The 25630-nt window shown below is 26.2% G+C and overlaps 2 protein-coding genes across 5 annotated transcripts; both read right to left on the bottom strand.

The window, feature by feature from the left end:
• Positions 1-1874: 1874 nt before the first annotated feature.
• On the bottom strand, positions 1875-7235 carry LOC112685079 (nucleolar protein 58). Its single transcript, XM_025556848.1, has 15 exons — positions 7025-7235; positions 6859-6935; positions 5978-6077; positions 5692-5900; positions 5433-5632; positions 5185-5330; positions 4412-4538; positions 4184-4347; positions 3903-4105; positions 3695-3819; positions 3510-3623; positions 3048-3122; positions 2506-2586; positions 2372-2431; positions 1875-2042 (listed from the first exon to the last, which is right to left on the bottom strand). The coding sequence occupies exons 1-15, from the start codon at positions 7067-7069 to the stop codon at positions 1975-1977; spliced, it is 1794 nt and encodes a 597-aa protein (XP_025412633.1). The 5' UTR covers positions 7070-7235; the 3' UTR covers positions 1875-1974.
• A 5911-nt stretch (positions 7236-13146) lies between these two features.
• On the bottom strand, positions 13147-25408 carry LOC112685069. Of its 4 annotated transcripts, none has more exons than XM_025556840.1 (15): positions 25172-25224; positions 21092-21272; positions 20804-21031; positions 20637-20748; positions 20200-20408; positions 19916-20137; positions 19693-19752; positions 19449-19596; positions 19308-19386; positions 17845-18098; positions 17203-17306; positions 16565-16729; positions 14158-14315; positions 13655-13874; positions 13147-13593 (listed from the first exon to the last, which is right to left on the bottom strand). In XM_025556840.1, exons 1-15 carry the CDS (start codon positions 25222-25224, stop codon positions 13198-13200), a joined length of 2589 nt encoding a protein of 862 aa, XP_025412625.1. In that variant the 3' UTR covers positions 13147-13197. The 4 variants fall into 4 exon arrangements, with proteins under 4 accessions (XP_025412625.1, XP_025412626.1, XP_025412627.1 ...); XM_025556841.1 differs by having other exon boundaries at positions 13198-13593; positions 24905-25408; XM_025556842.1 differs by lacking the exon at positions 25172-25224 and adding an exon at positions 23803-24382 and having other exon boundaries at positions 13198-13593.
• Positions 25409-25630: the final 222 nt, after the last annotated feature.

Here is a 25630-nt window from a genome sequence, read left to right as displayed (position 1 = left end):
CGAAGGCGTGTGTTCCATTGTTTTATTTTATTTAATGTATGTTCTTACCATGTGAGTCTTTTGTCAATAATTATTTCCCGATATTTTATTGAGTTTGAGTGTGGCAAAGAGTTGTTATTTAGCATAAGTGGTCATTATTCACTTGTACTGATTTAGTTTCGTTTAGCTTGATTTTCTATTATTTAGTACACCGGTTCCCAAACTATGCACTGCGGTTTATAAAATATATTGTTAAAAATGTAGATAATTTTTTATTTATTAATTTTTCCTTATTGTTTTCGTAAAAATTTTATAGCAAATAATGTAATATTTTCTATTGTATATTCGGACATTCACATTTTAACCTTATAATATATTTAGATAGTAATTAAAATCATAATAACAATAATTTTTATTAATATATTTTTTAAGTTTAAAAATGCATTCATTTATAATTAAATTTTAATAAAATGTTGTGTATATTTTCTTTTTGTTCTGTCTTTCATGATGCTCACAAAAGGGTACCGTGGATAAATTGGGTCAAAAAAAAGGCACCGCGGAAAAAAAAAGTTTAGGACTATTGGTTTAGTTTATGCTCTTGTTATAATCTGAGGGTCATTAATTGACAATAAGATTGCTGTTTTGTCGCGTCGCGCGTAGACACACATGAACACTTACACAACAAGGGGGTTCCTGTGAACGCATCTATGGATGGTTACACATAATCTATTTGCAACTATTTAGATAATCAGAACTACAAAAACCACAACCGTGGACAGATTATTAAATTATTATTAAATTGTATTATTTTATTAAAATAAGTAATAAGAGCGACAGTAACCACATCCTATATCTGTGCGTCACTGAATATGAGCCGGTCGGGAGATTATTCACAAATACAGAATTCACAGGAAATTATCTTATTTTATTATCAGTTTTCATATACACACACACACACACATTTAAGATTTACACACGCTTGCATATATCAGATATAAAAGGGACCTGAAAACAAGGGCAAATCAGATGAGTTTTGGCTATACTGCACTGAGTACCTTCACGTCAGCATATGTCATGTTCCGGACTTAGAAATATTTCAAACTATTTTTATAAGTTATAATTGTTAGGACTTAGAATAATTTCTATAATACAAATTATTTGGACGTAGAATATTTATAAATTGTAGTTAGAATAATTTTATAAGTTTAATAAATTAAATTATTATGAAGTCTTAATTATTCTTCACTACACCTACATCCAAGCGTTGACTAAGACATTAGCACTGAAATCACGGATCAAACGGTTGGCACGTAACAATACTTGCCAAAACTATAATTAGATAAAACATGATTATTGGTGACAGTGACTGGAACATAAGTGATCAGCATCTCTCAAAAAATTGTTTTAATAATTACCAATCATGTTAAAATGAAAATTTTTTAAAGTATTTATTTTAAATAAAATAATAAAGATTTTTGAATTTTTATATATTATTTCGATTTATTTCAGCGCAAAAGCAATAGGTAAACCAAAAATATTGTTGATGCTGCAGCGAGATATTTTTTAACCCACTTCTTTTTTATAAATAAAAAATAATTTTTTTTAGTCTTTAATTTTTGAACATTTAACTATAAGTAATAAACAGTATATAGTTGTAAAAAAGTAAGAAAAAAACTAAGTTTGTGGGCAAGATGGGTTTTTTTATTTATTAAAATCTCAAGCCTCAAAGAGTTAAAATATTTGTAAAAATTGTTTCTTAAATATCTTAGGACAAAGATATAAATTGTAGTTGAACAAGTATTATCATTGAGCTGCAGAAAATATTAAATTATAAAAGGAAAAATGACGAAGGAATGCAACAGTTCAATATTTTGTGTAAGGTATACAAATACAAATTAAAATATAACATCTTGTGTAATATTTTTATGTTAGTCTAATTTATTTAGACTTATAAAAGTGAACAAAAATAAAAATTGATAATTCTTGTAAAAATCTTTACTCTGGATTTAAAGATTTTTTCTTCTTCTTCTTTTTCTTTTCTGAGTTAGTTTCAACATTTAATTCTGCAAAATTAAAACAAAAAAATGTATACTAATTGTAAATAAGAAAATATTTAAAAAATATAATCTCCATAGTTCAAATAAATTGTTAATTAATTTAACATACAATTTATTTAAAAATTAAATTTGTCAACTAATTTAAGAATTTATTAGTTATTAATTTACTAACGATTTAATCAATTTTTTTAACCTGGTATTTAGTAATTTAATTTAATTTTGGCGTTATAATCTAAAAAAAAATTGTTTTAACCGAAATATTTTATACTAAAAAAAACTGACACATGAAATATAAAAATTGTAAGTAGGCTGGTCTAAATAGTTAAAAACGTTACCTGCAGTTTCAGTTTCTTCAATTTTATTCTTATTTTTCTTTTTCTTTTTACCGGGTTCAACTAAAACAATCAATAATATAATAAGAATTCTGAAATTACAATACAATTGTTCATCACACAAGAAATTAACATACCAATTGTTTCATTAACTGATGTATCTGCAACAACAGAATCATTATTTTGCTTCTTCTTCTTTTTCTTTTTGGGTGTATTTTCTGTGAAAAAAATTAATTTATATATATATATATAAATTAATTGAATGAATACAAAATATGTATTAAGTTCAATTAGGATAATAAGACTAAAAAAATTAAATTTTTCAATAGCTGGCCGACAAGACATTTCCTTTGATAAAATTATGTATTTTGCTGCATGGGTTACACTTAGATTGATTCACATTAGTTAAGCACTTTGATTATAACACACAAAGTATAATTTAAAATTCCCAGTTAACTAACTTTAAACTATCTAATCTACAACTTCGAAAAAAGCAGCAAAAATACTTATTTTAATCAAAATTGAATAAAATATTAAAAAATATGATGAAACATCTAAATAAAATAATAGAACTATTGAGTTAATCACATTAGATACAACTGATATTTGAAAATATAATTTAATTACTATTAAACAGCAAAATAATGTAATAATTCAGGAAATAAAATTGCATATTTACCATCCTCGGCAACAATAACATGTTCTTCCACTTGTTCTTGATTTCCTCGTTTTTTCTTTTTTTTTGATGGTGTTTCTATAAAACAAATATTAATGATTAGTTAGTTCAAATATCAAAATATATTTTGCAAAGCTTGGCCAATTTCAATTTTTAAATGGTAATCTAAAAATTAAATATCATTAAATAACATGAGAATGATAAACAATGGATTAATTATATTTTATAAAAATTATTATTTGTTAGTTTGCAGTACACCGCTTCTAATTTAAAAGTTTGTAAACAAATCATTATCAAAATTAAGTCTTATGACATAAATTAACATAATCTTTATAATTTAACTTTAATTTCTTTAATATTTATGTGGCATAAGTGAAAAAGAAATTTGATGTTTTTAAATATTAACAATTAAAGAAATAACAAAAAAAGTTAAAATTAATTGATTAAAAGTTAAGGTAATTTTACCTTCAGTTAATACTGAATCTTGTTCACTTTTAATTGAAACATTAGCACCATTGTTTAAAGTGTTTCCATTTGATTGTTCCTTATTCTTTTTCTTCTTTTTTTTTGGAGGTTCAACTATAATTATAATTAACAATTAGTATTAGTTTTAAAAAGAAACAATATTAATATAAAAAAAGAATGATCACCTCCAGGTTCTTCTTTGATGTCTTCAGATTTTACTTCATATTCTTGTTTCACACTGATATCTTCAATTTTACGTTTATTGCTAGGAATAGTTGAGTCAGCAGCAGCTGAATACTGTACTATTTCTCTAAAAAAAATAATTAAAAAAAAATAGTTTAACAATCCATTTTTAACATAAATAATTCCAAAAGAAACAGATAATAAAGATACCTTTTAACTTGATATTTTTCAAATTTAGCCTTAGCTTTTGCAGTTCCACTAATTCTAGTCATAGAACCTTCTTCCATTAAACGAAGTTTATATTCTAAATTAGCCAAATGATTAGTACCCAAGTCCATACTAATTGTATCAGATTCTCCAAATGCATCAAAACGAGCAGCAAGAGCAACCTTAGCTGCCAACATACGAGACATCTAAAAAAAATGTAGAAATTAAATTAAAAAATATTAAACATGAAGATTTATTACTTGATTTAAATAATTTATACTCACTCTTCCTTTAACTTTAGCAGTTGCTCGGCCAACTAAACTGGAATGATAAATAAGACCATACTTTGGTGTATCATGTTTTTTCTTTAATGCTCTGAATAATGCTTTTTCAGCTCCACAAAGCTGAATTGTTGATGCAGGCATTTTAGCAACATTAACTAATGATCCTATATAAATACCATAAAAAATGTTTAACAAAATAAATTAGTAATATAAATAATTTAGAATTACCTCCTTGAGCCAATATTCTAGCTCCAACTAGATCACCAAGAAGTACAGTTACATTAGGTGCTACAGCCATCATTCTAGACTTTAAATAATCTGACAAAGATGTTCGGTAAGTAGAGATGTCCAATATCTATAATAAACAATAATAAAATGACAAATATGTACAAAATTAATTAAAAAAAAAAAAAAATTCTCATTATTATTATTATAAAGATATTTAATACTTATAATGGTAAATAGTTAAACTTAATTATATTACAAATTTGATACAATAACCATTAAAACACATTTAACTTGACACAACTATTAAGAATTTGTTAAATGACACAACAAAATAATAATTAATACTCCAATATCAAATTTTAAAAATTATGTATATCAAAAACATAAAAGGAAAATATACTAGAAAATATTAAGTTGACTAATACTTTAAAATTACAAACAGAATTTTAATAATATATAAAATTATTTACTACCCAAGAAATTTAAAAATATATGACATTACATGAATCCAAAAATATATTTTATATATAAAACTATTAATTAAATTGAGAATACATAGAAGATATTAAATATTGGTAATTACTACTTTTAAAGTAAATAAAATTATAACCAATTAAATTTTAAATGAAAAAAAATTACTCCTGTTACTAAGTATGAGAATTGTATAATATAAGAACAACTATAATATATGTATTTTGGTTTTTGGTTCAATCATAACATTAAAGTTGAAAATTAGAACATTAATAAAAACTAATATATCAACAATATTATACCTCATCACATATTTGTACTATATGCTGTATATCATCATCAGCTATTTCTGTTCCCATAGAAATTTCAGCAGCAGCCTTAACTTGCTCTTCTAATGCAGGACTCAATATAGAGGATAAATCTATTGATTTAGCATTTTCCCTCATACCTAAATAAAATAAAATAATAATCATTTATTTTTATTTTTTTTTTCTTTCATATAGAGATAATAATGATCATTTTATAATATCAAATAAATTAAGATACTTACCAAGAGTTTTAATGGTTTTAACATATTCTAAATTATCAGTGAGAATCTTTCCAAGTTCTGGGAAATGCCAACCATACCATTCTCTACATCTCATTATGTAATTGTTAACTTCTTTATCAAGTTCATCTAACAGTCCAATAGCTTGTACTATCATTGTATCAATTTTGTCAGGGCTAAATTTAAGCTTGTAACGTGATAAACTGTAATAAATAAGATACATTCATAAACTGAAGATCTATAATGAAACATTAAACTGTACCTGTGAGCTAAACCTAATGACATGGCAGTTAAGTCTTTCTTAGGAAGGCCAACTAATAAATTTTCAAACTGAGACCGAATGCATCTAAGTAAATCACCTGCAGAAGAACTAGAAACACAGCTGATATTGAATTTCTCTTTAATAGCTGAACCAAGTTTTGGATCAGCAACCATCAATGAATCAGTAGTATTTACATGAGATTTTATAACCTGACAAGCACATTCATTAATAATAATTGTATTTATTAAATCAAAATTAAATATTAATAAATTTTTAAGGTTTATACTTTTTTTAATGATTTGCACATTTTTCCTTCAATTAAAGATGCAGCTGATGCCAATGCTTCTGTTGTATCTTCAAATTTTTGAAAATGTTTTAACTTAACGCTGAAAATGATTATATTGTCATAAACTTAATTCAATTTTAAGAAGATCTTAATAGATTAATCTTATAATATATAAAAATATTAAATTAACAAAATTTGTAATTAAAAATTAAATGTACTTAATAGGTAGTTAAATGTTTGTAATCATATGATCAATAATTAAAATTATAAATCATTCAAAATAAAAAATAAATAAATTTAAGGTATATGAGCTAAAATATATAGTATATTATTAACTGTGAAAATAACAGAATTACATGATGCATGAATTACTCAATGTACAATAACTGCTAAAATATTTTATAAATATTATAATATGGCTAATTTTACCAGTTAGGTAAAAACAAATGCAACCTGTGGTTAATTGTTATTACTATAAACCTTGTTACTTATGGAATTATTGAAAGTAAATAGTTCACAATAGGTAAAACAAATATAAGAAAATTTTAGTACTTATAAAATATTACTGTAAATAGTTTATAAATAGTTATTTCTAATTATACATTACATAGTTGACAAATAGATAACAGCAACATTATAATAGTAGTTTAACTTGAAAAAAAAATAAATGCTATTTTATTAGGAGTACACTGAAACTATAAGACAGCTGATGAATTTAAAACTATCTGTTATAAAATAATAATGTTCAAACAGGAATTATTCATAATAACTGAGTATTTTTCTCAACTACTTAAACGCGAAATAATTTATCTAAACTTAACCATGTAGCATTTCAACTACAAAATGTAATATATAGTTATGGAGTTATGGTGTGTAATTACATCTTAGACGATTCCTCCGGCGTCTGAAAATGACTGTACAAATCGTTAACATTTTTCAGTTTCTTTTCGTCCAGCAACTAATAACAAAAAAATCCAAAGGAAACCATTAACGTGAAAAGCCGACGTAGACGTGGTAATGAGAGATAACCAGCAAATATCTAAATACCTTAAAAATAGCGTATCCAGCTGAGGTTTCGAACAAAACCAACATATTGGATATGTTGTCTATAAACGATAACTATTAAAAACCCATACAAAACAGATAAATTGCGTAAAAATTAAAAAAAAAGTTTATATCCAGAAAAAAACACAAGAAGAGCTATAAGTAAGGCTCGTGATACGCGCACATGTTTGATTTAATTTTCAAACAAACTCGTTTCGGTATTAAGTTCTTACATCACGCAAAGTTTAAGGTTATATACGGGTTCAATGCCTTGGAAGAAAAAATCTACCGTGGTAATCACAGTCTTTGAAGACCCATAAAATAATAATTCTTATTTACATGTTTATGATGGAACCAATTATAACAATACAAATAATAAATTTAAAATAAATTACGAAAAAAAAAATTAAATACATAACACTTGAAATGGTTTGAGTAACACGTTTAAATAGGATAAATAAATAAAAACGTAATTATATACTTAAATAAAAAACAAAATAAATATAATAAATAATTAAAATTAATCATGAAACAATTCTGTGTACAGTTGAGTTATTAAATTACCAATAATGTTTTCAGTATTTTAGTTTATAGCCATTTCTTGATCTGTAGTCGATAGCTATTTAATCTCTCTTGAATTATTTTACTTCTTAATTTCATTAACACATTAAATCGTTATTAAAGCATATGATTTGTGCTTCAAAAATAAATTAAACTGTCTGGGACTGAATATAAAAATATAATAAAAATCATAATGTAATACAATATCACATAATATACATAAGTCCAAATAGTTTTATTTTATTTATTTTTTGTAATTTTAGAAAGAAGGATCTATATTTAGGGTATGCAGTTGCATACCCTGCATACCCCCTGCGCACGCCTATGATACAAATGCTTTATAAACGTATATTTTACAGGGTAATTTTATGTAAGATAGTTTTGCTTCTGTTCCAGGATCGAAGACATTTTTATTACTTCCTCATTCCTACAAAATTAAATTAAATTAAATTAAATTTTTAAATTATAATAAATACCATATTTAAAAATTTAAAAAAATTCAGCTATACTTTGTACTTTAGGTTATTAGGTAATCTGTGTATGGTCCATATGTATCTATCTATGTATGGTCATTGATTTACAAACTAGTTTACTTTACTTATGAGATTTGAAAAAAAAATTAAAAGTCGAATAAAAATTTTTCGATCACTTCGTTACGACAATCGTTCACAACGAACGCGATGCTGCTCTTGTCTGTTATTTTATTTTATTTTCTTTACACTACAAAAACCTGCAAAACCGTGTTTGGTATCTTCAAAACTAAAAAACCGACCTGAATGTTTTTCATCATCATACCAAATCCTAAAACGGCTCAATTCAGAAATGTGAAAATATTGATAGGTAATTATAATAGCTAAAATTACTTTATCTAAACCGTTATATTATTTTGCTGCCTTCAGACTCCTCGGCTGTCAGCCGGTCGTAGCTTATTACTCTATTATACCAGAAGTGTGATTAGCTCATATTACAAAAATATTTAGTAAAAATACTAATCAAACCTAAATGCAAACCAATAAAAACAAAACTAAAAACCATAAAATTCCATTCTTTGTGGAACTCAAACCCACCGAGATGAACAAAGCCTTATTTCACATAACATCTATTCTCCACACAAAAATTAAGATAGAAAAACCACATAAACGTCCTGAAATCGTACAATGTTTCAACTGCCAAAATTATGGCCATTTTAAAAGCTATTGCTTTCAGGGATGGACTGGGCCGGTGGGCAGGTGGGCAAATGCCCACTGGGCTGTTCTGTGTATTTATTGTGTATTTTTTGTTACTAAATACTATGTAAGTGGTGAAAGATAAACAGTACGGTATTTAGTAACAGATTACAGAAAAATTACTAAATAAGAACATAAGGTTTATAGACGATAGACAATATACACGGTGTTTCAAGTCTTCATCCGATTACGAACTGATATAGTTCGGCAACAGTTAATCGCAGGTTAATGACCGATGTATTAATGGAAAGATTATATAACTAAGTTTATTTTAAGTTATTTAGTTGATAAATTTGGCATCGTAATGGTTAGTGAACTAGGAACCGTTAGTTTGTTTCGTTATGACGACTCCACAACAGAAAGCGTTTTACGTCATACGTTTCAATAAGTGCGAGTTGGCATTAAGCATTCAACGTGATTTTCGAAGAACTTAGGGAACTGAAGCTCCTACTACTCAAAGGATTCGACGTTGGCACCAAACGTTCCAAGAAAGTGGTTGTCTGTGTGCACAGAAACTCTCAGGTCGACCTCGTTTCTCTGACGGAAACATCGAGCATGTTTAACAGTTTTATTCGAAGTTCATCCCTGGTCACCACGTTTCCCTGACCTCACAGTGTGTGATTTTTTTATCGGGCTACATAAAAGATAATGTGTATGTACCACCATTACCTACAACCTTGGAAGAGCTTAAAATTAGAATCAAAGATGCTGTTCATGTCGCGATATCAGATATGATCAGCAACGTTTGGGAAGAATTTGATTACCGTATAGATGTGTGTCGAGCAGCCGGTGGAGGTCATATTAAACATTTGTAACCAAAGTAAATAAAACTTGACTATTTTAAGAATATATTTTACTTTATTTTACCCTTATATCTTCATTTTTAATATAAATATAAATTTTTAAAATTGGATGAAGACTTTTGATACACCGTGTATGTATTTTTACAAACCAATAAATTTTGTAGATATTTACTTAGATAACGTGTGCCTTTACTTCGTTCGACGGCCTATAACATTTTGTAAATAAACCCTTATAACCACAGACTCGTGTGTGTAACCACAGCTCGTGGTAATACGTAGCTGTTCATGTTATCTATTTTAAAAACAACAAATAATAATCAGGGGTTCCCTAAAAGACAGTCAGCAACACCACTAATGTATTTTGATATTATAACACTCATGCATGATTCGATAAGCAATAAATAATCGGCCTGTAGATTTAATAAATTACCTTGTGTCAGTGGCGTATTTATGGGTGGTTCTGGGGGTTTTCACCCACCCCCCCCTCCAATAGATGAAAACGTCAAATTTTAAACATATACTGTGTAATATAAAAGTTTTAGTTTTTTTATTCAATAAAATATTAAAGTATAATGAAAAAAAATATATATATATATTAATATAAAAATAATAATATATAATATTAATATCGCTAATAATTAAATTGAAATCGGATAATAATAATAACAATTGACCGCACGGCACTCACACGAATGGTAAATAAATAATCTGATGTGAGGAAATTATCGGTAGATTAGAATATCAATATTTTAATCCGTGACTGTCACGTCTTTTCAGTTATCAGTATGCACTAAACATCTATGCGCAACATAAAGTAATTTTAATACAATTAATACGATCATACGTTTAATTTAGTTGAATTTCATTAATTTATTTTCATTTAATTGTTGAGTTGGTATTGAACCAAACCAAAAAAAAATCTAAATGAGGAGCGAATAAACTTTGACTTAAAAGAAATGCTGAGTTGAAGGCATCAGTTAACGACCTGAAACAAAAAATGTTTATTGGACATTTTTCGAATGCTGTTAGAGCTATTTTTTTATGTTTAAAGGCCACTTTCCAAAATTTTCCCACTGGCCCGGTGCCTACCCAGTCCGCCCCTGATTGCTTCCATCCACCTCACTGTGTAAATTGTGCTGCGAACCATACATCTTTTTTATGTACTTAAACTTAGGAAAAACCTCTAAAACTCTCTATGGAGGAAACCATCCTGCAAACTACCGTTGATGCTCTGTCCACAAAGACCTTGAAAAAATCCATAATGATTCTAAAAACATATTAAAAAAGAATGTAAGCCAAAACATTTATGTAAACGAGGGAAAAAGTTTATTTGATAAAACATCTTCAGATCCATCGAATTTTAATCCCAATGATAATAAAACATTCCCAAATCTTTCTCACACGCATTTTCAGAACCATTCTCCAAACACAAATTCAAATCAAAATTCACACACACATAATCAAGCTTGGATTAAGGGGGGGCAGAGGGAGCCATGGCCCCGGGCCCACAACGGATATCAAACAATAGTGGGCTCCTGGCGGATAGTAGGTTTTTTCGTTTTTTTTTAACTTTTTTTTTAGCTCTGCTATGTATATACTATTTTTGTACGAAATTCTCATATTTACTTGTTGTTTTTAAGTTCCATGTAAACTTATGATAGTAAATTAATGATTGATAATTATTAATAAATTAGTAAAAAGTAATTTAATTTATGATATACCTACTGATCTATTTATATAAAATATTAGGTGGTATTAGACAATGATGGATTGCCATATTGAGTACCTAATAAATACATTTGCCGTGGTCTACTTTTTATTGTAAAATCATATTATTTGATTAAAAACAAAAGGTTATTGTTTTATGTAGCCTATGTCGATAAATATTAAGACATCTGGTTAAGTTGTTAAATAATTAAATCAGGTTACCTATGAAAAAGATATACTAATAGAATAATAACATTAATGATTATATAAAAGTGGAAATTTTTATTGCCTAAAAAATAAACAATAGAACATAAATGTAATAATATCTTTTAAATGACAATATTTAACATAAATGAACAAAGGAATGGAAAACGCTCACATAACATAAAATTAATTTAATTACAGACTCATTAACTCCTTCACACAAAATAAAATAAGGAACAAATGCCTATGAATACACTGGTATTTCAAGTATTAGTTTTGACCTAGGTAAAAAGTAGGTAAAAGAATAGGTAACTTATATAACTTTTCATCCGTTATGTGGTTAAAATATATAAATGTAATAGCTTATAATTCAGTGGTAAGAGGGGTTTCATATTTAAGAATTATGTCTATCTTTAAGGTTTCATTATTCGAGAAAAAAATTATAGAATTTGAAACAATATAAAATGCAGTCTAAATATGAATAGCTATTATTCAAAATAGATGTACTAAGTTAGTAACAGTACTCAAAATGTAATTAAATATATATATATGTAATTATAATTTTTCAAACAATGAAACCTAATGAAAGTAATAATAAATACCCTAGAATTTTTTTTTTTTTTTACAGTACATTCATTTTAATTTATGTAATAAATAACAATGCATTTTCAGTACTATACATAATGGTCTAGTCTTGAATGTTGACATTAATTGATAATTTTGTGATATAATACTAAAAATTGGGAAAAATATGCAGACTATATTTGATAAATTACATCAAACTAAAATCTGCAACTGGTAATGGGATAAATAATTAGAAACTTTTAATTAAAATGCATGTGGTAATTATTATTTAAGTACAGTAACGGAACACTAAAAAACCTTAAGAAATGTATTATCAGAAGAAAAAAAGTTAGCAGTAATTCACAAGTACTTTTTATAGAATTTTCAACTGTCACTCTTGTTCATTTATTTTATGTTATTATAGTTTAGATGCTTACCATTAAAACTATGATAAGTAATAATTTAACAGTCAAAGTTCAACAAAAGTGTATTTGTATACAGTATTATAAATATAATGTATTAATACTTTTTATGACCTTGTATACTAAATATTTATTGTATTATACATAATGAAGCAAATATTCCAAAAATAGATAACAAAATTAAAGTTACACTAATAAAAAATGTACATAACAAAGTATATTCATATAGGTACTTTAGTTATACTAATTTTGTAATACTCAACTATGGTATAACAATAACAATTCATTTGGGTAAATAAAAAAAATAATATTTCATAACTTAAAAAATATAATCATATTCATACTTATAAAATAAATTAGTAATTATATATTAACTTTCAATCATCGTCCTAAAATATTTTACCTTCCTTATCTATTTAATTTGGCTTTTTACTAAGTATATTTCTTAATATGCTAATATCATAAACTTTACTTGTAAAGTCTTAATAACAATACAATTAGGATTCCAATAAGAAAAATCAATCAGTCATTGTTATTAAATTTTACTAATAAGTAAAAATGAGAGTACATAATTATAATATATTTATATATATTATATTTAAATAATCATTATTATCGTTTCTGTACATTAAGTCGGATCAAATAAAATTTACAAATAATAAATTAATTCAATATTAATTAAATACAAATTAGAAATAATTCATATTATTTATCCTTTGATCTACATCAAAACGTTGTCTTTGTCTAGGATCTGCAGGAACCTGCATTTGTTTCCTGCGTGGATCATTTGGAACAATTGGAACCGTCATCATTTGTGGACACATTATTGGAGGAGGCATATGTCTCATATCACTATCCATAGGCCGTTGTACAATGGTGTTAGGTGTTGGTAGAAGTGGAGCACGAATAGATGATGCATTAGTGTTAACCACTTCTTGGTGAAGTTTTCTAGGATCTCGAGTAGAACTTTTTGGAGGTACTGCTGGTCTTACTGCTGAATTGACTGTTGCAGGAACGTTTTGAATAAACATTGGATCTCTTGCTGCTGTTATACTACGTCTAAGACGAGGATCATCAATGCCCATCTATTTAAAATGTACAATTTTAGTTAATTATCTTAAATTAAAATGAAAAATTTATTTTTACTGTAGGTGGAATTTTAGAGTAGTCAGGTACTGATACTTGGGTTGGTGTCATTTGGTATTTCATAGGAGGATGACTATCAAGAGACGCATTTATCTCTGTAGCTGCCGCAACAGGAAATTGGAATGGTAATTGTCTTAAATCCACATCAGATTTACCCAATTCAACTGCATTACTATCATTATTAATAGGGCTAGCAGGAGATTCTTCTATAATATTTTTACTGTAATAATAATTATAAATTATAATATTTGTATTAATAACAAAACCAAAAATTCAGATCGAAGCAACTTCAAAATATAGTCACAAACAAATATATAAAAATTGCATTTGAAAATAAAAAAAATATACCTTATAATATTTATATTTTACATATTGCAAACTATTATTGCAGTAGCAATTTAACAATACATAATTATTTTATGGTAAATAAAAAAATGCCTTCTTATTTTAGTTTGAATATACATATATAATAATTAAATATGAACAAATAATACAAAACCTACTTTTCTTTCTGAACTAAATCAAACTGTTGCTCTACTGGCGGTAAATGAAATGGTGAAGGTTGATCTCCTTTGATTGATTTATCATTTCCAATTTGTGCTTTTATACTATTAAGAAGTTTTGCCATATCATCACTTATAGTAATTTGGTCATAATCAACCTATAAAAATTAAAAATATATTATTATATATAAACTATTTTAAATATATTGATTCTTTATTTTTATTAAACATTTTCTCCGTATATTTATTGTTTGCTTTAGAATATCGAAAACTGCATTGTGTCATTTCTTCTCTTAATACTTTTTCTATGAAAAAATGCATGTTAATTATTCTAATTTTACTTTTGTTTTTCTAAACATTCACTTCCATTAAAGTATTTAATATAAAAACAAAACTAATAGGAGTGTGATTTAGAAAATTATTATAGACAAAGCTTTATAGAAAGGTTGACAACTCTGTATTTTTTTCATGCATACATTCAAAATCTGCATAAACTGCAACAGGTACTTTTATTGAATAATTATAATTATTAAATAGTAAAATATTATTGTAAGGTTCTGTCATTACTACTTTGGTACACTTGTTATTAATACAATAATTTTTATGTTCATTTAATTCATCTTTGGTTACAAAATTAATTAAACACATTTTACTTAAAATTTTTTATGTCCATCTGATGAAATTTGATATCCTACTAGTTTTCATAAATTTTTAATTCAACAATGATGATAATTATCTATGTATATAAGATACAACGAATTAATAGGTTTCTTGGAAAACGTCCATCAAAATCATTAATAGAGTATACATTTATAGAAATGTTTAATCTTTCTTATATTTTATGAATACCTGTTAATTTTATTGGAAACAATATCTTTGAACTCTTTATCAAACATATTTTCCTATTTTTTATACTTTAAAACTCTCTATCTATCTTTTTCAACAGGATATAATACAGAAATTATTGACCAAAGACAACATTTATCTTAATTTTTCACATTAATAATAGATTTATTATTTTTTACCCTTGGTAGAAGATTGAATATGAAGCACCTCTATAGGTATATATTTATTAATACTTAATTGCAAATCAATAGTTTTATTAGGACTATCCTGATACTTTTACTTCAAATGAATGTATTTCATTAAAAATTATGTTTTTTGCTCCTAAATAGTATTGATTTAGATCAGTAGTATTTAATATTATTTAGTTTTTTTGTCTAGATTAGTGTCATTATAATCTTTTTTTTCTGCATATATTTTAGTGATAAATTTAATTTTAAACCATTTTGTTTACTTTAACTTTCATGAATTTTACCAAAAACTATTCTTTCTACATGGTTCATAAATCAAATTGTATCTTTAAAACCGAGTTTATTTTTAATTATGGTTGTTTTAATTTTACTTGCAAAATCCGTTTCTTTATTGAAAACAATAGTACAAATATTTTTATTTTTCATAAAAAATTGTTTACTTCACCTATGAAAAACTCAATGGTCTTAAGGTATTCTTAATACTTAAGGTTTTCTTATTTTATCAATTGTTTTCTTACAAATTGGCTTAACCAATTTTTGAAAGTTATTGTTCATATACAAACTTTACAAAGTTTAGGTTCATATTTAGTAACCAACAAATTTCTTTTATAATTACTTTTCATTTATTATATATTTACTTTAACTTAATCAATTTTCATTGATTTTTTATTTCTGAACTATTTTTGCCCAGTTTAGTTATATGCAGTCTACAAAATATTTAAATAAGGTTAAAGGCTCATTCAACAAGGCTAAAGAAATATATGTTGAACCCAGACTTTATTTTTTAATTATTTTTAAATTAAAATCAGCTGAAATTACTAGATGATTTATTCCTTATATTGAATTAAAAAAGTTGGAGGTCTTGGAAGCCCCAAACTTCAGTTTATTTTAAATTAAGAATTATTAGATTCTCCTTTATTTTCATACGAAAACCTGAAACTCAGATGTGAGTTGTACAAAATAAAAATAAAATATAACTTTAATAGAAAATAATAAAAAATAATAGAAAAAATTGCAAAAAGTTTTTACCCAATCTTATAGTGTTTCGTGGTAGCCCCCATTCTTTATTTTTATTTTTATTTATTTTTTTATTTTACAGAGAATTCCTACATATCTCTATCTCAAAAAGAGATTTATCAAAGAATTCAGTTATTCATATAGATTAATATGTATAACATTTGAAGGTTAGAATTATCATAAAACTTCTTACTATTCAGTGAAAATTAATGTTTTCATGATTAATTAAATTATTTGAATAATTATTTATAAAATAATATAATCTTAGTCAATTATTAAACGTACATTTTGAAAAGTTAAAAAATTCTAATGTTATTCAACAAAAATATATAAACAAGATATCATTACAAAATTACCTTTTCAGCTTTTGATGAATTTCCAATTGATTGTTCTTTTTCTTCATTATGTAATGCATTTAGTACATTATTCATAGGAGTAGAAATAGAATGATCAGAAATATCACTAGAATATTGATCCTCTTGGCTATAAGGATCTTCATTCATTTCTGTGGTTTCATTGTACTATAAATAATCATAAACAAAGTTTTTTTTATTAAAATTTAATAGTCCCCTTAATATGTATTAAAAGTTAAATGTAATTGTGTTCATTTAATTAAATAAATAGTGAAACATCTATTCTATTTACTAACAAAATTTAGATAAGTTTAATTATAGACAATTCAGGCAAATAAAATAAGGATAAGGTATTGACTTGCATCATATTTTTAAGAATTTTAAACATTTATAAAAAACAAAATACAAAAGTAATATTAAAATAAAAATATATGTAAAAAAAAAAAAAATTTCAAGAGAATCTATCTAACGGATTCCCTCTCCTGCTGTAAATAACCCACTGAATATTGTGTAGTATTTAGTTCATAATCAAATTTATCTACCATCCTAGATAAATAGATATTTTTTATCATCATTAAAAATATTATCATTACTATATATATAAAAGAAAAATTTGTTTAACAATATAATAATTAACTTACAAATTTTTGGTGAACTTGAATTCGTTTCAATAACTCTTTTTGTTTTTTTGGTAGCTGTTGGTCTTTTCCGTCATTTTGGAATTTTTCTTCATCAATAACAAGATCTAAAATTATAATTTAAAAAATGATTTATTAAATACTATATTACAACTAAAAATTATCAAAAATATGTTATATAGTGGTTCAGTATTTAGTTTATTATACTTAATTTCTATCATATAAAAACTAAAATCAAAGACAAATCTATAATTTAAAAGTAAAAATGTCTCATATCCGCTAATATTGATTTAGTCTCTAATAGTAAGATAAAATTAAATGTTTAAAATTTATGAAAAAAAGTACTTCCTTGGTTATGAAAATAACCAAAGTTAATTTTTTGGAAATTATTTGCGATGAGCCAATAATTAATTATGTTATTAGTTTTATTTATTTATAAATGTTATAATAAGTGTTACAATTAATATATTTATATAACTAAATGCTGATATTCAATATTAACCTTTACATTAAGTATATACTCATTTATAATAACAACTTTAGCCTTTAATTATTAATAAACAAATTGTATAAAGTCTAACATAAAAATAAATTGTTCTGCTAAATGTTTATATATATATATAAAAAAATATTATTTTGACTTGCCATTAAATTCATCATCATCGCTCAAATCATCTAATAATGGCTGATCATTATTATGCAGGGTCAAGTCTTCTTTTCTTTGTCTGCTTTTTTCCATTCTTTTTTCTTCATGTCTTTCTTCTCGCTGTTTTTTTCTAATTTCCTTTTCATGTTTTTGTTTTACCCTATTGTTTTTATTCTTATCATGGTGTTTCTTAACTTTATGCACTGGACGATTATTTAGAACATTAGATAGTTGTTCAGTTTCATTAATTTCACTGAAATTAATAAAATTAATATTATTATTACAAATTTATTTATAAAACTGAAAAAAAAAAATTATAAATATTTTTTTAAATTTATTATAAAATGTTTTTGTATTTAAACATTACAGCAATGCGATTAGATTAAACATACTTAAAAAAAATTTAAGCAACTTAACTATTATGCAATAAATATAAATTCAAATGAGAAAGTCAGAGGAATTGATGAAATTGATAATGGAATGAATGATAGGAATGGAGTAAGAGTTGAGGAGAAGATTAAAGTCAGGAGTGATATAACCAAAAGAAGATAAGAATGAAAAAATAAATTATTTGTTAAAGAAGAACAAGAAGAAGGGAAGTAAGTTAACAATTTAGTTGAAATCATAGATTGAATCCTTGCGACATCTAGTACAGGGTGAGGAAGAATTGAGAGACAGCTTGAAAAAGTAGTAAAAAAGGAGGGTATGCCCACTATGGATACTTTGTGTGGTAGAGATGACCAATTTTATTTCCAAGTGTTGTGGAGAAGCTCCATTGTAGGATAGGAAGATCGGAAGCAGAAATTTTAGAAATGGAAAGATGTATAATGTATTTAGTGGAATAAGCAAGATGGTCAGCTTGCAAAAATTATGTTTGTACCAAAACATTTATTCTCAAAATAAATATTGAATTAATTTTAAATAAATCAAAAATGATAAAAAATGAATTGTATAAGTTCTAATTCCAACTAATTTTTATTGAACTGAATAATTTAAAATAAAATATATGTCTATGTAACTTATATTTATTTATTATCAAATTTATTTTTTATCAAAATGACCGTTAGTATCTTTATCAGTTTTTTTTTCGCTTGGAAGGAGTAAAATGTAGTGCAGAACTTGTACCCCTTTCTCTAAGGGAATTTTCACATGTATAGACTTTACCTCAATGAAGGGAGTCTGGTGAGGGGTAGTATAGGCAAATAGAACAATGGCATAGGAGAGAGACTACAGAAAATTCTGCAGAATTAATTTTTGCACTGAGCCGGGTTCGAACTGGTGACTGTGCACGTAGTAGCCAACTGTATGACCACTGCACCATACTGTCCTTTATATTTATTTTATAAAAAAAATATACAATTTTTAAGATTTAAAAATCATTTTTGGAAAAAAAGTATGGTAGAAATTTATTCTTTAATACTATTTAAAAAATGACTTTTAAATAATTTTGATTTATACATACAATGTGTCATCGGTCGTAGACTCATCTCGTGATGGCGACGGCATTGGTGTACTACTATTATTATTATGACTATTAGACTCTAAAAAAATGTATAGAATTTAGATATAATTTATATTTAACAAATAAATAATTAAAAATTACCTGGATCTTCATCTCCATTTTTATCAGTTGATTTTAATTCAGGTGGAACAGGAATTTGCATTTCTAATAATGATGGAATTTTGTTCTTATCATTTTTGGAAACAAAATTATTTTCTGTAGCAGATTTTGAATCTTCTTCGAAATTGCTCTGAAAATTTTAAAAATTGAAAATCAACCATAGGATAATTAACATCAATTAACATATTTATTATACATAGTTCAATCAATATACATATATAAATACCTTGAAGTCTTGATTTTCATTCTCATATTCTGGTGGATCATAACGTAGTTTCCCAAAAGACTAAAATTAAAGGCTCATATCAGGAGATATAACTAATATATTTAAAATTCTTTATTTAAAGTGATAACATATAATTAAATAAATAACTTTAATACTAAGAAAAAATAAAAAGTATAATCTAAATTACAAAATCATTATAACGAATAGTATTTATAAATTTTACCTTGAGCAATATTTTTTTTTGATCTTCATCAAGCTTAGCATGGCTAAATCGACAATTTGGTCCTGAATAGCATTTCATACCAGTATGATAATACTTGCAAGGAAACTCGCTATGCATAAATGTACATCGATCATCTTTACTACAACAATCCATTAAATAAAATTTACACAATTCCATTTTGCGACCATTAGGTTGTTGATGAGAATAAGTACAATTATTTTCCTAAAAAAATTTAATTTAAATTTAACATATATTGAAACTTATTAATTATTTACATGTTTTACCTTAAGACATTTTCCTTGGAGAAAATATTGACAAATTTTTTCTTCATCTTCTGGTCGTTTATTTTTCATTAAAGACCCAACACCCATTCGTCGTTTTGCAGACATACCTCTATTCCTCCTATCCATATCTCCACCACCGCCTCGCCTTCCTCTACCTCTTCTATTAAAGTTATTTTCTCTTGGAGGCCGAAAATCTTCTCCTTCATTTTCTATTCAAATCAATACATCATAAACAATCAAATACAACATACATGAAAATAGAAATATTAGTAAGAAATGTTCATCAAAATTTCATCTTTTGACTTTAACTAATATAAATATGATATAACAATGAGTTTAAATGTGATAACATATAACATAAACAATAAAAATAGTTATCTAAGTAGAAACAAGAGCTGAGGGGGTTACTGTAAACATATTAAACATGATTTATGTACCAAATTCTCGTGGAAATGACTCAAAATTCGATACATCAGGAATGAATTCTTCATCATTAACACCCTCAACCGATTCCATTGGGGTCTCATTTTTTCTTCTATTAAACATCCCCTATAAAATAAAATAAAATTCAATACAAACTTAATTATTAAATATAATGACTTACATTTTGATTATTTCTCAACAAAGTATCTTTTTCTTCAATTTGATCAAACCTACGCCTTTTACGTCTAGGTCTATCATCATCCATAAGATAACCAACATCTCTTTTCATCATACTTCCTTTATTTCTAGCAAATCTATCCCCTCTGGACCTACTGTTATTAAATCCTGCAAACGGTTTACTTGAAGGACCATGTAACATTTTTTGATGAGATGGTTGAGGACGTTGTTCCTAGAAAAAAAAGAATTTATAATAATGACCCTAATATAATTAAAAATCAATGTTATATACCATTTCCCACTGAAGTTCAAAATCTTTTTCTTTAGCCCCTTCTCCAAGACAAATTTCTTTAGATGCTTTCGGTTCTTTATTTTGTTCAGTTGATTCAACCATTCCAGTATCATCTTCTTCATCAAATATCTCTCCATCTTCAAGGTCCTCTTCAACCTCGTTTTCACAACTATTACCATTGCTAAAACAATTTAAAACTATTTAACTTTTCAAAAATAATTAAAATATATTTTATTTATATAATTTTCAAACAGTATCAGGAACAAATGGCAACAAATATTTAACAGTATTTTATAATTTGAAATGCAATATCAAGTATATATTTGTAAATTGATCTATACAAACAACAACATTTAATGTTTATTGAACTGTTAATATAAATATGTATATAGACTGAGTTATACATTTTATTTAAAGTTAACAAAAAAAAAAAAAATTAAATTTTTGAATTAGTATTACAGTTAAAAGTATTAATTTATATAAGATTGAATAAAAGTATTATAAATTGTGTACAATATTTTTAAAAATGTTATAACATTTTCTGATATGTATTAAAGTATTCATTTTTTTTAAGTATTAACTTCTGATTATAGATGAAGTATTTTTGATAATAAATCAAATATTAAATACTTAAAAATAGTTCAATCTATTATAGTTTTAAACTATCATCAAATTCCTTCTGCCCCAGAAATATTTTTAAATGATAGATAAGAGTTAGAATATATTGGTTAACTATACGCTTTAATTAATATTTTATTTTTTTATACAATTATTGTACATAACATTCTATAAAATAAGTTTTTGTAATGTGTTTATTATATACATTCAGTGTCTTTATAAATCTATTACCCATTGACTCTAGTAATTAATAAATACATTAGCTTTAACAGAAATTTTTTTTTATAATTTTAATCATCTACTTTAACATGCCGAATGGTTGATTCAATATGAGACCTATTACAACTAATATTAAGTTATATGTTTAAATTATTATTTCATTAAAATAATAATTAAATCTTCAAATTATCCTTGATAGTTTTAAAATCAAAATTCTCGATAGTAAATTCTATATTTATACTTTGCAATTAATGAAATCATATTTTTAACACAATTATCCAGATATTTATACAAATACTAAATAAGCATTAAATATTCTGATTGATGGTTGGACTAATGCATATATCTACTGACCTTTCAAAACGTGTTAATAAAATAAAGGTTATATAAAATATATAATAAAATAAAGTAGGTAGATTAAGTCTATTTACCAGTGATTAATAATAAATATAGATATAATTATCTTGCGTTATTATAACAGCACATATTACGTCTACATAAGCTAATATTTTTATAATTGAATGGGTTATTTTTAATATTTTTTTTTAAAAAAAAAAAACAACTAGGTTTTCGTACTTCTTCACGTAGATTTACCTACAGATTTTTTTTTTAATTTTTATATTTTTATGAAATCGATAATAATGCATTCATAGTATTCAGCTAAAAGTTCAATAAATCAAATTATATTAAGATAAATATTTATGTTGTTTGATTTTAATTTTTAAATAGAGGTATATACTTTTAATAATTATTTAAGGCATATAAAAAATAATATGGGAGCCTACAAAAACATATTTTTATTCAAATGTACGTGAATAATAAGATAATAATAATAATAAGAAAATTATAATAATAAGAAAAAATATTATTTATACATTGTATTTATAGAGGGCAATCATTGATTCATTATCGTATGTGTATATATAATTATGTATTATATGGTATATACCTAAACTAACATTTTATTTTAAAACAATTATATTATAGTTAAAACATAATTGTTAATGTTTTAAATTTTAACGTATTAATTATTGCATTAAGTTAATAAAGCGATCGGCTCTAATTCTATGAATCAAGATAGATACCTACTGCATAATACTTCAAATCTTAATTTTAATGGCTGACAAAGGTCTTAAAAATGGCAACAACGCACTAAATTATGTGCACTAAATAATCTAACGAATCAACTTTAAAATTACAAAAATTGCAACGCATTTTTAATACACCTTACACTTTGACCAGAAATTAAAATTGTTCGACGTAGTAAAGATTAAGATTTATTAATTAAGGCGTACAAAGGGAAAATCGAGTAATAATAACACTCTATTGAAAATATACTTTATAAAGACCGAAATTGAATTGTGATTTACGTAAAACTTACAATTAAAAAATATAATACGGTTCAGATAGTAAAAACAAATACTACGTCGAAATACAATATTTAATGTGGAATTTAGAGAACTGAACAAGTGAATTGTGTACAATTAAATTACGAGTAGAACTAATTAAAATTATAAAGTTATGTACTTTCAAATGTAAACGAGAAACCAACGCCTTAATGTAGGACACAATGAGTCACATTAACCGTAGTCATGCATTGATTTGTGATTAATATATAAAATAATAATATTTTCGATCGGGTTTTATATAAGTCTAAAATGGCAAAACACTTAATAGTTTTGACAACTCAACAGTGATTTAATTGTTAACAGCTACATTAAAATTAGACTTTCGACAGAAAGCAAATTATTTTATAAAATATATATGTATAATATGTTTACAGAAATCATGTAATTTGTTTAGTTTAATAAATTTAATTTTCAAATAATTGATTTATTATAATCGTATTATTATTACTATTATCATACTGATACCTTAAAACACTTTGTAGGTCTAATACCATGGTGTATGGGTGTGTATGTATGTGTGTGGGTACAAGTACAATTATCGTGATTGAACAATAAAATAGGGATATCTTGGTGCAATATAGGAAGGCAGTGATTATAATATTCGCAATGGTCCGTAAAAATTACGAAAAGCAAACATGAGAAAAAAATAATGATAATGATGATGATATGAAAATGGGGAAACCGGCTGTGGAAAATAATTAAAATAATATAACAATCGACTGCACGGACAGCGACACACCGACACCGTGCGATTATTCTTCACACAAATGGGGGCAGTCGCCAGTATGCAGAAACGGACTAGACGAAAAATTATGATAAATACAATTGCAAGCAGTATTGCGACGATTCGATGGATTCAACACGATGTGAGAGAGCGGCAGGACATCAGAGGGGGTATTCAGGATGAGGAAGGGGAGTGTGTGTGTGAGAGAGAGAGAGAGAGAAAGAGAATGAAAGAGAGAGATAAAAAGAAAGAGAGAGAGAGCGAGCGAGACATTTAGCGTGGAAAGGTGAATCACGTAATTGGAAATAAAGCGGAAGAGAGAAACAGCTCACCAAGATGAAATAAGAGCGGAGGGTGGAGGAGGCAAGTAGCACACCATAAAATACGTATATCGCGAATTTAACACACACCACACACACATATATATATATATATATATGTATAATATATATGAAATCGTATGTACGAGAAAAATAGAAAAACAAGATGGCGGCGTCCAATCGATGCGCATACCGACGGACGGAAAAACTACAGATATGTTATCGATTTTAGTCTATTTACCTTCGGCCGTTTTAAAAGCGTGATTACAATTTTCCGATTTTCGTTGCATTATCGAAAATAAGAATCCTTGGCAAATTACACTTACACGTATAAATATCCAAAACCCAAAACACATTGTTCCTGATACTGCAGATAATGGTTAAACATGATAACCGAGTACGAAGCTCATTAGTATGAATATTATAAATATAAATAATATATATATTATATAATTATATGTATAAACTCATAGCCCCTAGTATAAGGGCGCGTCTCATTGAAAATTTCCTTGGATTACTGCACCTTTCAATCGGCTGGTCTATATTGGTGACAAGGGCCATTTTATTTGAGGCTGTGTTTCGTCGCTTTCTTTGAGGACAGATTACCCAAAGTACGTCATTCAATCGGATCAATAAAAAAACATTTGTAAACGTAATTACGAAAATTTAACACTTGTTACACTTAAATAGTTAAATAATAATTATATTTATATTTATGATTGGACTTATGGATATGATTATTACTATTATTATTATATTGTTTCTACTACTTATTATTAGTACTGTTTACTATTTAAATGCAGGCATCTTGAATATTCGACAATACATTCGATGCACAAACATTGGGCAGAGTTCCGACTTTTACGCGGCTTCACTTAAAATGTCGGTCGGTCGGTCGGTCGGTCCGTCCTTGGTAGCCGCGGAATGTTTAACACGACGCATACAACGGCGGCGGCTGACGAGTAATTTTTGTCCCGTTCGGCTGGTGGGGGAAACGCGCAGTGACGTGTGCGCGAACGCACGCATCGGACAGCGGCCGTCTGCCTAGGTCGGATATCATCCCCCCATCATCCCCGCCTTGTTGATTCCGGAATGATAGAAGGAGGACGTGGTTGAGGGGATCGTCGGCTGTTGTTACTCGCGCACGTTCTAACATTCTACACCTTTATGGGTCTAACTTCGTGCGACGTTGCCGCTGTTCACTTTACAAATAGTTAGGCGCGATAACAGATAGCGCCACAGTACTTTA

The sequence above is a fragment of the Sipha flava genome, unplaced genomic scaffold (assembly GCF_003268045.1).
Source record: "Sipha flava isolate LNK unplaced genomic scaffold, YSA_version1 264_pilon_pilon, whole genome shotgun sequence".
NCBI classification, from domain to species: domain Eukaryota; kingdom Metazoa; phylum Arthropoda; class Insecta; order Hemiptera; family Aphididae; genus Sipha; species Sipha flava.
The sequence above is the reverse complement of the archived record's forward strand: the minus strand, read 5'-3'. Positions and strand labels throughout refer to the sequence as shown.